Below are 14,631 nucleotides of genomic sequence, written 5' to 3'. Positions count from 1 at the left end.
TGGTAGTGCTGGTCCCAGTTTCCCCAGGCTCCACCCCTTTAAGGCCAGATTGGGTTTTTATAAACGCAATTGCTACTTAATTTTCTCTTTTTTTATTGCCTGGCTTGAAAACCAGAATCCTGGAGAATTCTGTTCGCCCAATTAGCTTCCATAATTGCAATGCATTTTTTTATTGTGAGCAGAACCCACTTTGAGTACTAGTCTTTGACGTCATGCACCTCTTTTCATTCAGATGCAGCCAAAATTCCTCTTGAAAGCTACTGCACGGTGAAAAGAGGTCTGGCCATGATCGCCGCCATCGGGGTTCTGCTTGGAGCAGCAATAGGACTGTGGTTTCTGGGTACGTATGAACTTGAGTGGGAAGCACTGATCCTTTCTGAACTGTTGATCACCTCTTTTCTTGACGGACAACAATAGTGATTTATACACAGTTCAATGCAACAAGTTTTTCCCTGTTTCTTTTTGGTATCGTATAGATCACCTCTACATCACCCCCAACAATTTGTATAAGGCGGACTGTGGTGTACCAGAGTAAGGAGACGTACACCGGCTTAAGTGGTTCACAATTACTTTATTTAAATACTGAGACGGTTGGGGGGTGGGTGGGGCACTAGCCCCAACTCTGAGCAGTTTCCCTGCCTCAGCACAACGACCCATTGGACTAGTCGTTATCATGATGTCCAAAAACCTATTCTGACCCCCGCACTCAAGTTCTTCAAAATCTATTACAGGAAAAATATGTTGGCTGCCTTCCTGCAGGCTTTCCTCTTTGTGGGTACCTCACGGCCCGTTTGGCTCAGTGACACCCGTGTATTAGTTTTAAGGGAGTGAACTTCTTCCTTAGTGGTTGCGAAAGACACTCATTCAGTGCCAAGGAGGACAACCCTCTTCCTCTGGTCTTGGCTTTCCTGCTCCTTTCTGTAGGACAAGGGCTTAAGAGCCTCCTCCCAACTTTGGCAAACTTGATCTGTTCTCCTGTTTTAATATTCTCAATCTCTCGGGTTCCGCTCTGAAAAGGGTATGGCATTCTATGGGAGCAACTGTGTTGGTATCTGATTTTCAGCCTTTGACAGCTGGTGTTGGCTACTAGCGTCAAATGCGATTCACAGAATCACTGGGACGAGGAAGAATAGACACAGATGATTAAGGTATAAGGTCGTCTCTTCCCTTTTTGCCTATGCGATATTCCGCCCCCCTCGCTTTTGGTAGGGGTCAATTTTTGGTTTTCCTCTGCTGACAAGGTAACATTTTATAAAGAATTAACGTGTCTTCTTACCAGCTTTGGTTCACCAAATGCGCCGGTGTTCACATCTGCTCACTTCGCTTGCTGTTTTGTTTCGTGCCTCTTCAGTCCTTCACAACGGCCATTCGTGTTTTGCCATGGGCTCCTCCTGAGAAGCTGCTTGCGCCAGACTGCCAAGCCCTGGGTGTCTCCTCCTTTGTCCTTCACCTCCTACTACTCTCCAGAGGATATCGCAGAGCTTCTTTGGGCAGGTCCTGTATACAATAGTTATGGACGCCCTGGGATTTTGCGCTCGTTGGAAGACCTTGCGTCCAGGCAGCTTCATCGGTTTTAATGCAGCACCCTTTTCCCACGTTCACTTCTTTCTGTCCCCCCCCCCCCTCACCTTGCGTCCGGTTTGTTATGAGGGAAGCTGTAGAACCTCTGTAGCCAGAAGCTGACCCCAGGATCTGAGGCTCTCAGCTACGGTGCTCCCTGCTCGGCCTTTCGGTCGACACCTCCACTCGCTGTGGTATTGTGGGTAAGTCCTGCTTTCCACTGAAGTTTTCTTTCTTCCTCGTGCAACCCAGTCCAGGTCGCATGCCTTGCCGTTTGGATTAGGCAGTTTCCTTTCCGCACGGGCATGAGCTCTCCCTTGCATACGATTTCTATAGCAGTCTTTTCGCAGACTTTGCTGTGCCCTACCCCCGTGGCGTCACAAGTCCCGGGATAAAGACACAAGCAGCCCACCTTGACAAGCCCTGGTTTCTGCAGGCTTGTATAGGGGTCCCCCATCGGCCTTGGCAGAAATAAAGTTAGCAACTCTGCTTGTTGCACCTCCTCTTCTTTCCGTCTCTCACGCCTCCAATTCCTTTTCTCTACTTTCTCCTCTGCTCCCACTGCTGCTGCTGCTGCTACTACTACTTCTGTCTCCAAGGCTACTGCTATAACCTGGGCATTTGTCCATTTGCTATGCCATATGCATCACCAATATCTCATTCTTGCAAGCCCCTTTTTCCTTCCCCTCCAGTAAGGTGCTGCATGAGACATTTTCCTTTTGTTTGGCATAACAAGGCCGCAGATTTATTTTCACATATATACAACCACAGCAAACAGATATTGAAAATAGCTCCAAAGGTGTGGCGACTGCTCCCCATCCTGCTTCCCCCTTTTTTCCATGTCCATCGTAGGCTCAACTCCCCCAAGACCTTTGAGTCTGAGAACCGCCTGCCCCTGCAGGTATTTGCGGACTGGGGGAGCGCCGTTTGCTGGGGGGAAGCTGAGCCCTCATTGCTACTGCCAGACACCCCCGCCGTTTAGGCTCCCAGGAGGCGCTGTCCAGAACGAGCGAAGCCCCTTCCAGTTTAGCAATGGCTCATTCGGAGTCTGTCTCTTATCATTGGTCGCCACAACACCGCCACGCCAAAGGTGGGTTACCGCCCACCGTGGCTCCCCCTTTTCCTCTTTAGTAGCTCTAGAAGTTCTGTGTACCCCATCTCCTTTGGAGACACAACTCTCTCAACCCTCCATGCCTGATACCCACCTGCCCCTGCAGGTGTTTTGGGCTGAGAGAGCGCAATTTGTTCGAGGAAGCGGAGCCCTCGTTGCCACCACCCGACGCCCCTGCCATTTTAGGCTCCCAAGAAGCGCTGGTCCGACTCCGTTCCTTGCCCAACCATCTCCTTCGTTGACACAACTCTCTCAACCCTCTGTGCCTGATACCCCTTTGCCCCTGCAGGTGTTTTGGGCTGAGAGAGCGCCCTTTGTTCGAGGAAGCGGAGCCCTCGTTGCCACCACCAGACGCCCCTGCCGTTTTAGGCTCCCAAGAGGCGCTGGTCCGACTCCGTTCCTTGCCTTGTCCAACCATCTCCTTCGTAGACACCACTTTTTCAACCCTCTGCGCCTGATACCCCCCTGCTCCGGCAGGTGTTTGTGGGCTGAGAGAGCGCCCTTTGTTCGAGGAAGCGGAGCCCTCGTTGCCACCACCAGACGCCCCTGCCGTGGTCCGACTCCGTTCCTTGCCCAACCATCTCCTTTAGACACAACTCTCTCAACCCTCCGTGCCTGATACCTCCCTGCCCCTGCAGGTGTTTTCGGGCTGAGAGAAAGCCATTTTGTTCGAGGAAGCGGAGCCCTCGTTGCCACCACCAGACGCCCCTGCCGTTTTTAGGCTCCCAAGAGGCGCTGGTCCGACTCCCGAGTAGTGGAGTCTATACATGAAGTTACTGTACCTACTGACTTGTCTTTTGGCTCAAAACTTATCCCACCTTTTGCCACATACTACTGGTGTTATATTGATTCCACCGAACTGACCCACGTGCGCAAGCCCCCATAAATTGCGTTGTGTATTAGTAACTTTCGTGGCCACTTCTGCAGCCCAATGGTTAGCCTGAGCCCTCTCCCCCGCATCAATGCCCTTGCAACTATCAGGCCCTGCAGTGATAAGGTACCCCACCATGACCCAACCTGGACAATCTGCTTTGTAGGGTATGCCCTACTGTGCATTGGCCTTGGTGGATCAGCCACTGACCTGAGTGCCCCAACAACCTTCACCCCTTGGCCAATTCAGATATGTCCCATCCCATGCCCACTAGAATCTGCCCAGATAGGGTTGCCTACAAGGGTATCCATCTACCTCCGTGCCCTTATTGCCTCCCCGGCCTATTCTCCCATCCTCTCCTAACCTGCTTTATATCATTTGGAACGTTGGTAGGAGGATAGGTTTTTTCTAATGCGCTTAATACCCCGAGGTTTTCCAGCGCTAGCATGGGATCAAACCTATGTTGCTCTGTGTCGTCTTGCTTCCAAGGCCAGCCTGCTCCTCCTGAGCTATCCTCACCTCTACGCTTTGTACATCCCCCTGATTAGCCCTATTCACTTAGGTACACTCACTCTTATGTCCTCCAAATTTGCAATGCCTTGCCACTCCCGACCAACCACCTTTGTGTGCTGGAAATTCCCTTAAACGCCTGCTGCACTACAAAGTTGTCTACCGCAACGTCTCTTCACGGGCCACCAAGTGAGTTCCGTAATAGAGTCCCTCACTGCAAACCCCTACCAGTTACTTGCGAATTCAGTTGACCCATTTGAACACTCTGTAGCCCCTGTGTCACCTCTGTGGCTGCTACCACAAAACACAAACAAATGCCGTCACCCACGTGGCTGATAACTAATCCACTGTTACTGCACATAACTACAATTAGCTAAACTACCTAATCGTTTTTCACCTCCAGCCACCCGAGCAGCACCTGCGGAACCAAATAACGGCGCAACGTGATATCATGTCCCCACCAAGGACTTGTTTGTCCCCTTTTCCCACATTGTGTGTCCGAGCGCTTTTACCCTCGCCAAAATTCCAGATACTTTTGCTAACTTTACATTGACCGCCATTGGGGCGTCTTGTCCTTCCAACCGCCCCAAACCCGTACCACTAGCTGCTTTATTGGAGCTCTACTGGTGGCTAGCCCTATCTTTCCCAAGAGTACAGCTGTCACCTACAATGAAAGCCTTAAACCCCACTCCTCTACAGAAACAGCAGCTGTACCACCAACCCCTGCCCCATGTGGCAGTTGCGATAGCACCGCACCAGAGATATGATCCTTCCAGAACTCTCCGCCCAGGTACACTGTGGCCCAATCAAAAGCTTTAACCCTCCGATTTGCAGCTGCACGGGAAAGTGCTGCGGTTTAAAAACAGTCACTATCTAGTGGTATTTCCGCCGTCGAAATTACACATGTTAGTCCCCCGGCTGAAGCCTTCCATACTTTCCCTGGCCGCACAACATCACCTCGCTGCTAGTGGGTCGCTCAGCCTGGCCAAAATAAAAGCGACACATAAGACAAGTTGGAACTTGGCTGTAAACAAGGAATATTCCCTTGATGACACATGCCGCGCCCCTCCCCTCTTGTAACTGTGGTAAATTAATCCACTTTCGAAAACCGGCCCTTGACTCACAGCGCCCCACACCGTGTACTTTCACAAGCAATAACTCCCTAAGCAAAGGCATCCTGTCTGATAATAATAATTAGGCATTTATATAGCGCTTCGAACCTTCAGCGCTGTTTATTATTACCCACGGTATGTGGTGCTCATTTATCGACCTCGGAAGGATGAAAGGCTGAGAGTTTGGCCCCGCCGGGATTCGAACCTGCGGTAACAGGCTCTGCACAGATGTCAAAGCGAGCGCTCTACTCGCTGTGCCACTTGACCGGCTAATAAGTTTCCGCCCTGCAATCAAGAAATAGCAGTAGAAAACCAAACGCTGGGCCGACCAGAGAAATTCCATAGTCGAACAATAGGACCAAGAAAACACAAGTCCTACTATACTGCAGATGCCTCTTGATACAACTGTACATTTGCCTGATTTGCCCCTTGAGTTTATCCCATCCACCACATCGTTAATGCCCCATGTGCTAACTAACCCCTTATTAGTGACATACCCTACAAAAAGGGGGGACCTCTACCTCGCCTGTGCCCCCCAGGGGCAATTTTGGCTAAAGGTGGATGGCCGTGCAACCCGCTCGCGTTTACCTCATTATTGGGTTATCCTGAATAATGTGAACACTCCGGGCCCCTGCAATGAAGTGCAATCCTCGCCCTGACCTGTACCGCATACTCCCTAAAAGCAGAATCGCATTGTCAAACTCGTGACGCCCATAACCGTTCATGCGACCATAAACCAGTTGACACTCATACTACCATCGGCACCACCGCAACTGAAGAATAGATGCATCGCTTTCTAGCACACATAGGTATTTCTCTCTGGGATGTGTAAACAGTGCTTGTTGAAGCCCTCGCAGACCCTAAGCGATCGGAGCCGACAAAAGGTTAACATAAACCATCTGCCTGATCAGCGTGTTGTGTACACCCCAAACCCAACTGCAACATTCCCCACATGTGTGACCTGGGTGGGCATACGATCCATACACCTAGCCCGACAACCCCAGGTGCAATATGTAAAACAAAACGCACGCTCTCCTGCAGCTCATATTATTGCAACTAAATCAGACATTTCTAGCAATTTTCCTTACCGAGAATGCTCCCACAACGGCTACTCTAACGCAGCTTCACACACTTGGGATGTTGAACATGAACACCCTGCTGCCACCCCAACATGCTGCTTCTGTGCTCGCAAGTGGCTTGAGGGCGAAGCGCTTTCGGAGCAGGGTGCCCGACTCACCGTCACATAATCAGGCCAGTCGATATGTGGGGCCCGATACCAGATTCTACTGCTTCTACCCCCAATAATACCGTTTTAACACATACCGCACAAGTTATCCCTCACTTTCCTGATTGCACCATCCCTTATCTTGCCGGCAAAGCCCATATAGCCAGCCATCCCATTACACTTCGGGCAATTCGCGGCATTACGCCGCACTCCTCTGATAGGGGCACCACGCGGCGCGGGGGCGCATTGTGCTCAGAGAGCATGACACCCCTTCAATAAGCAGCACCTCGCCAAGCAGCACATCTAAGGCCATGAATAATAAATGTTCGTCTACGTTTTAACTGCGGAGGCTGCTGTCCCTTTTATCAACCAACTTTCCTCGCATATCTAGGAATCCGCGATGAACTCATACTGGTAAGAAGCATTTATAGGCTCGGTTTCAAACCATGTCAGTCGTTCAACACTAGCTCCTAACTACCCATTACTGACGCTATAACCAGATCCCTCTCTGTGCCTGTGGATCAGTTTTTCATGCGACACGCCTCTTCCTTAATGGCACTAAATTACAGAGGCGCTCCCAGACCGATAGCCACGGCATTAACCCTATATGCGCCCGCCACCGCTTCACCTGCTCTTAAAACTTTATGCCCCTGCTGCAGCTCCTATAACCTTGACCGCCGACCCCCGCTACTTCGAAAACGGAAACCCCCGCCTATATGACCCGTAGCACTACCGGCACCTGGGCTGTGACCGAGCAGCCCAAAGGGGTGACTCAGGCCGAGCCCCACCCGGCTCCTTACCCGACGCATACTCCTTGCTGTAACGCGATCCGCTCCTCCACTTGAAATCGTCACGACACCGGAACTCTTCATCTTTCTGGGTCGGGAAACACACCTCAGCAGCCACAGCATCACAGGATCACGGCATCACGAACGAAAAATGATATCCCCAAACGAAATCCTCTCCTGGTCAGCAGGCGCCCGGTTGCTGGAAGAGCTGCAAGTGCTCCTGTGCCGGGCGCCTGCTGCTTATGAATCCCTTGCTCCTCCCCTTTCCATTGTTGGCCCTTCGCAGGCTTTTGGCGCGCTTGGCGCTTCTTTGGACTCTTCCTGCCCTCTCCCCTGCCCCCGAGGGGGGGAGGGAAGAGAGAGCGGAAGGAGGAAGGCCCCTGCCCCGGTTATCGGGGTGCCTCCTCCATTTTCCTTTGGCTTTTCCGTCGTCACCTTCACTACCACTGCTACAACAACATGACTTCTGTTTGTGGTTTGTTTTTATTGCCGGGTCAGCTTTCTTTGCTCCATAACAACTAGAACACTGCTGATACTTTTTGGCGGTATCCATGCAAGGCTTCTTCGTTCCAGTTAAAGCACCATTTGTATTGGGGCAAATGTTGAACGTCTCTTGGTCACAGCCTGAATTAATAATTGGGGCAGTGTTTTCTTGATGAAAAATCGGAACGTAACCCTTGGGTTCGTCACAGGACCCAGTCCATCCATCCAGAAACTAGGGACACACAAAGTTCCCTTCTGGATACTTTTGCCTCACTTGCCCTCAACACAAACCACCCAGAAACCTACCGGTACAATGAACTAGGATGCACCTGGTGACCAAGTAGCAACACCACTACAAAGCTTTCTTGCATTGTCCCTCTGGCCCGAGATTTCTCAGAGGCAATGGTTAGTTTTGTGACCAAAGCCGGGATTTATCAGATACCATTTATCGCATTCAGCAGAAGCTGTGATGGGCCTGTCCTAGTGTGATCAGGTACATCTTATGCACCATGACCGGTCGAGACTAGGAATCTAGAGATTATTGTACCGCACCACGCTGCGTGCCTCCTCTTTGGCTAATAGTATCTCGCTCCTCAATGACCTCAGTTCTTGCATCACTTGAGATCCATCCAAGGGCAGACTATGAAACATCTCATTGACGTGGCGAAATGCACAAGTCTAAAAATACACTTCAATATGTTGGGGAACATTCTAATTTCTGTGCTAATTCCCTTCTACCTTTGAGACCCCCAGCTCTTGCTGGACATTAGGACTTTAAATTATTATCCTGGAGTGAGTCCTTTTTCTCACTCTCATATTTTTCTGTGATTTGAACCCTGTTTTTCTTTTGGTTTTGGAGTCTGACAAACATAGGCATCATCATTTTGTATTGTGACACACAGCACCTTCAGCGCAGTGTCACAGAGAAGTCCTTTGGATTTCTGTTAAGGTTTAAATACCTTCTCTTGGATAAACTACTGTTTCCAAGAATAGGAAAGTGAAATTGACTTTACTTACCTTTTTCTCTTTGTAGACCCAGCACACCCCATTTTATGTGGAGTGCAGAGGGGTTACTTAGTATTCCCTTTATCTACCTTATCATGTAAAATTGTTTGTTACCCTTACTACATTTAATGTCTGGTGGGTGTGGTTTAATTTTCCTACCATTGTGCATTTTTACCGCAGGCTGAATCCTCAACTGCAGTATTTTGCCCGTTTTGTCAAAATGGCCCATTTCTTCTTTTTTCTCAATTTGTTGTTTGTTCAGTCCTTCATGAGATTTACTTTGTGCACCAAACCAGGTTTGGTCCCTTTGTTCATTTTGTCTTTGGCCGCATTCACTGGTGAAGCCCACCTCCTGGCTTCAGCGTGTCTGGTGAGAAGTGAGGGAGGTTCCCGAAACTCCTTGTGCTGAGTCTCCTTGGTTACAGGAATGCACCCAAAGGTGATGGGCTGGCTGGCTGTCCTAGGGCAGCCACCCTACTGTGAGTGACAGCTAGGCTGCGAATGAATCGGGGAAACTTGCATGAAAGCCGAGCTCATTTGCATGGAAGGCAGAGTCGACCACTGGACGAAGGAACCAAAGAATAAACTGGAAGAGAAGCTTACTGCACCCTCCTGAACTGTTGGTTTGCCTGGTGAAGCCGTGCTGCAGTGCTGAAACTCCATATTTCGAATCAACTAGAGGAGCCCGGAACTGATAACTTCTTCCCTTGGATAGGTGGGACCAACTGACCCCAAGACGAACTTGACTGGAACCCCTCTCCCTGCTGGCTGTAAGTCTTCGCTGCTGCTGGAACCGAGTGCCAGGGGACAGGAACACCAGAATTGAGTGCATCCGGACTCCCTCGAAGCAGGACTGCCCAAGCCTGAGCCACCTCAACAGAGTGCTGGACCCCAGAAGCAAGGGGAGCCCATAAAGTGTCCAAGAACCGCAGTAATGCTATTTGCGAGTAGCTGAAACCGTGAAGTGCTACTGATCTGAATTGTGCCCATTCCTGCCGCCGACCTACACACCATAGTGCAAGAGTCCCCAGATGTCCTCCCTCTTCTCTTATCACCATGACTGAGGCCCAGGAACAGGATCTGCAGGACTACAACGGGAACAGAATCCAGCTGGATCCCTTTCTTCAGACTCAAGGTACTGTGTAACTAGGGGTACTTGACTCTGGTTGTGTGTAGCGTGCTTGCTCTCACTGGAGACTTGCATGTGTTGCCTGTTGCAGAGTTGCTTGCATCTTTCCTTCTCTCAAGCCTCCCAGCTTGTGACCAAACAGTGATTTTAAAGAAATATATTTTTTTATTTATTTTTTGCTACAAAACTCTTTAACATTGTGCAAGACTTTTGTGCTAGCTTCCGGCCTCCGCTTTCCTAGACTTAGCTCAACTGACATTGGCTGCCCTGGCTCCCTGTAGACTCTTCTTACCCTCTGACTTTGTGTTGACCTGTCCTTCAATAAGTCATACATACCTTACTTGTATTGCTGGGAATGGGTTAACCTATATTTCATTGGGGGATTGTAAAGTACTTACCAGTTTGGAGAAATGTGTTAACCATTGTTTCCTTCCCTGACCTTTCCTGTGTGTGTCTGTGTCATCCCAAAAGGGTATCTACTTACTGAAACGGAATGAGTGTATCTTTGAAGTGTATTTGATTGTTGCCAATTGCCCCCTTCTAAAGAAGCCTTATTTTAAAACTGTTCAATTAATAAATAATTATTTAATCAAGAAACCTTGAGTCTAACAGGGTAATTCATAGAAATTCACACAAACATGGCGCACGCGGCTGGCGCACAGTGTCCCCGTGCGATACACTGCGCCAGCCGCGTGCAAAAAAATCCTTTTCATCGCACAGCATATTCATGGATTTTAGCCTCCGAAACCAGCCGTGGCGCAGCGACCCTGCAGCAGCGCCAGTTACGCCCCCAAGAACGCCCTAGCGCAAGGAAAAGCCTTCAAAATCCCCAAATCATCGCAAAGGGCTGCGCTAACCCTGTACCAGTTCACAGGGCTGGCAAACAGCAAACGCCAAGCGGGGAACGTGTATTTCAGTGGTTCGCGGGAAGTTCCACACGCGATTGTCCTGTGTACGTGTACATCAGGGGTGCGTGCGAAGTAACACACGCAAAAACAGCAGGGTACGTGTATTCCAGGGGTGCGCGGGAAGTATCGCACGCAAAAACAGCAGGGTACGTGTATTCCAGGGGTGCACGGGAAGTATCACATGCAAAATCAGCAGGGTACGTGTATTTCAGGGGTGCGAGGGAAGTATCACACGCAAAAGCAGCAGGGTACGTGTATTTCAGGGGTGCGCGGGGAGCACCACACGTGAATTGCACGTGTGGGTCCTCCCAGGTGTTCCCTCTACACCCTCCACGGCCCCTGCAGGTGGCCCACACCACAGGGGCCTACCCTGCACATGTCCTGCAGGCACCCCATCCACCATGGCCATGCCCCCCAGCCAACCCACATGTCACCTTGCACTACTGCCCACCACCGCATGTCCCCCTGCACCCCCAGCCACCAGGGGCAGCCTCCACCAGGCCCCCACCCATGTCACCCATCACCCCCACTCCCCAGCAGTGCAGGGGCAGCCTCCACCAGGCCCCCACTCATGTCTCCCACTCCCCAGCCACCAGGGGAAGCCTCCACCAGGCCCCCACTCATGTCCCCTATCACCCCCAGCAGTGCAGGGGCAGCCTCCACCAGGCCCCCACTCATGTCTCCCACCACCCCCACCCCCCAGCCACCAGGGGCAGCCTCCACCAGGCCCCCACTCATGTCCCCTATCACCCCCACCCTCCAGCAGTGCAGGGGCAGCCTCCACCAGGCCCCCACTCATGTCTCCCACCACCCCCACCCCCCAGCAGTGCAGGCTCCACCAGGCCTCCACTCATGTCTCCCACCACCCCTACCCCCCAGCCACCAGGGACAGCCTCCACCAGGCCCCACTCATGTCCCCTATCACCCCCACCCCCCAGCAGTGCAGGGGCAGCCTCCACCAGGCCCCCACACATGTCCCCTTGCACCCCCACCCCCCAGCAGTGCAGGGGCAGCCTCCACCAGGCCCCCACTCATGTCCCCTATCACCCCCACCCCCCAGCAGTGCAAGGGCAGCCTCCACCAGGCCCCCACTCATGTCTCCCACCACCCCCACCCCCCAGCAGTGCAGGGGCACCCTCCACCAGGACCCCACAATGTCCCCCTGCACCCCCACCCCCAGCAGTGCAGGGGCAGCCTCCACCAGGCCCCCACTCATGTCTCCCACCACCCCCACTCCCCCAGCAGTGCAGGGGCAGCCTCCACCAGGCCCCCACTCATGTCTCGCACCACCCCCAGCAGTGCAGGGGCAGCCTCCACCAGGCCCCCACTCATGTCCCCTATCACCCCCACCCCCCAGCAGTGCAGGGGCAGCCTCCGCCAGGCCCCCACTCATGTCCAACTCGTGTCTCCCTGCACCCCCACCCCCCAGCCACCAGGGGCAGCCTCCACCAGGCCCCCACTCATGTCTCCCACCACCCCCACCCCCCAGCAGCGCAGGGGCAGCCTCCACCAGGCCCCCACTCATGTCCCCTATCACCCCCACCCCCAGCCACCAGGGGCAGCCTCCACCAGGCCCCCACTCATGTCCCCTATCACCCCCACCCCCCAGCAGTGCAGGGGCAGCCTCCGCCAGGCCCCCACTCATGTCTCCCATCACTCCCAGCCACCAGGGGCAGCCTCCACCAGGCCCCCACTCATGTCCCCTATCACCCCCACCCCCCAGCAGTGCAGGGGCAGCCTCCACCAGGCCCCCACTCATGTCTCCCACCACCCCCACCCTCCCAGCAGTGCAGGGGCACCCTCCATCAGGACCCCACTCATGTCCCCCTGCACCCCCACCCCCCAGCAGTGCAGGGGCAGCCTCCACCAGGCCCCCACTCATGTCTCCCACCACCCCCACCCCCCAGCCACCAGGGGCAGCCTCCACCAGGCCCCCACTTATGTCCCCTATCACCCCCACCCCCCAGCAGTGCAGGGGCAGCCTCCACCAGGCCCCCACTCATGTCCCCTATCACCCCCACCCCCCAGCAGTGCAAGGGCAGCCTCCACCAGGCCCCCACTCATGTCTCCCACCACCCCCACCCCCCAGCAGTGCAGGGGCACCCTCCACCAGGACCCCACAATGTCCCCCTGCACCCCCACCCCCAGCAGTGCTGGGGCAGCCTCCACCAGGCCCCCACTCATGTCTCCCACCACCCCCACCCCCCCAGCAGTGCAGGGGCAGCCTCCACCAGGCCCCCACTCATGTCTCCCACCACCCCCAGTAGTGCAGGGGCAGCCTCCACCAGGCCCCCACTCATGTCTCGCACCACCCCCAGCAGTGCAGGGGCAGCCTCCACCAGGCCCCCACTCATGTCCCCTATCACCCCCACCCCCCAGCAGTGCAGGGGCAGCCTCCACCAGGCCCCCACTCATGTCTCCCACCACCCCCACCCCCCAGCAGTGCAGGGGCACCCTCCACCAGGACCACACACATGTCCCCTTGCACCCCCACCCCCCAACAGTGCAGGGGCAGCCTCCACCAGGCCCCCACTCATGTCTCCCACCACCCCCAGCAGTGCAGGGGCAGCCTCCACCAGGCCCCCACTCATGTCCCCTATCACCCCCACCCCCCAGCAGTGCAGGGGCAGCCTCCACCAGGCCCCCACTCATGTCGAACTCATGTCTCCCTGCACCCCACCCCCCAGCCACCAGGGGCAGCCTCCACCAGACCCCACTCATGTCTCCTACCACCCCCACCCCCAGCAGCGCAGGGGCAGCCTCCACCAGGCCCCCACTCATGTCCCCTATCACCCCCACCCCCCAGCAGTGCAGGGGCAGCCTCCGCCAGGCCCCCACTCATGTCTCCCATCACTCCCAGCCACCAGGGGCAGCCTCCACCAGGCCCCCACTCATGTCCCCTATCACCCCCACCCCTCAGCAGTGCAGGGGCAGCCTCCACCAGGCCCCCACTCATGTCTCCCACCACCCCCACCCCCCCAGCAGTGCAGGGGCACCCTCCATCAGGACCCCACTCATGTCCCCCTGCACCCCACCCCCCAGCAGTGCAGGGGCAGCCTCCACCAGGCCCCCACTCATGTCTCCCACCACCCCCACCCCCCAGCAGTGCAGGGGCAGCCTCCACCAGGCCCCCACTCATGTCCTCTATCACCCCCAGCAGTGCAGGGGCAGCCTCCACCAGGCCCCCACTCATGTTCCTATCACCCCACCCCCCCAGCAGTGCAGGGGCAGCCTCCACCAGGCCCCCACTCATGTCCCCTATCACCCCACCCCCCAGCAGTGCAGGGGCAGCCTCCACCAGGCCCCCACTCATGTCCCCTATCACCCCCACCCCCCAGCAGTGCAAGGGCAGCCTCCACCAGGCCCCCACTCATGTCTCCCACCACCCCCACCCCCCCAGCAGTGCAGGGGCAGCCTCCACCAGGCCCCCACTCATGTCTCCCACCACCCCCAGTAGTGCAGGGGCAGCCTCCACCAGGCCCCCACTCATGTCTCGCACCACCCCCAGCAGTGCAGGGGCAGCCTCCACCAGGCCCCCACTCATGTCCCCTATCACCCCCACCCCCCAGCAGTGCAGGGGCAGCCTCCACCAGGCCCCCACTCATGTCTCCCACCACCCCCACCCCCCAGCAGTGCAGGGGCACCCTCCACCAGGACCACACACATGTCCCCTTGCACCCCCACCCCCCAACAGTGCAGGGGCAGCCTCCACCAGGCCCCCACTCATGTCTCCCACCACCCCCAGCAGTGCAGGGGCAGCCTCCACCAGGCCCCCACTCATGTCCCCTATCACCCCCACCCCCCAGCAGTGCAGGGGCAGCCTCCACCAGGCCCCCACTCATGTCCAACTCATGTCTCCCTGCACCCCACCCCCCAGCCACCAGGGGCAGCCTCCACCAGACCCCACTCATGTCTCCTACCACCCCCAC

At 55.0% G+C, this 14,631-nt stretch overlaps 1 protein-coding gene across 1 annotated transcript in view; it reads left to right on the top strand.

Moving 5' to 3' along the window:
• Positions 1–14,631, top strand: part of TMPRSS5 (transmembrane serine protease 5) — a 212,337-nt gene that overhangs the window by 59,778 nt on the left and 137,928 nt on the right. The window contains exon 3 of the mRNA XM_069614237.1: positions 233–340. Coding sequence (XP_069470338.1) covers positions 233–340 — 108 coding nt within the window. The remainder of the gene's footprint in view (positions 1–232; positions 341–14,631) is intronic.

Source organism: Ambystoma mexicanum, chromosome 9, assembly GCF_040938575.1.
Source record: "Ambystoma mexicanum isolate Mex_15411 chromosome 9, UKY_AmexF1_1, whole genome shotgun sequence".
Lineage (NCBI taxonomy): Eukaryota > Metazoa > Chordata > Amphibia > Caudata > Ambystomatidae > Ambystoma > Ambystoma mexicanum.
Note: the sequence above shows the minus strand (reverse complement) of the source record. Positions and strands in the feature narration are given on the sequence as shown.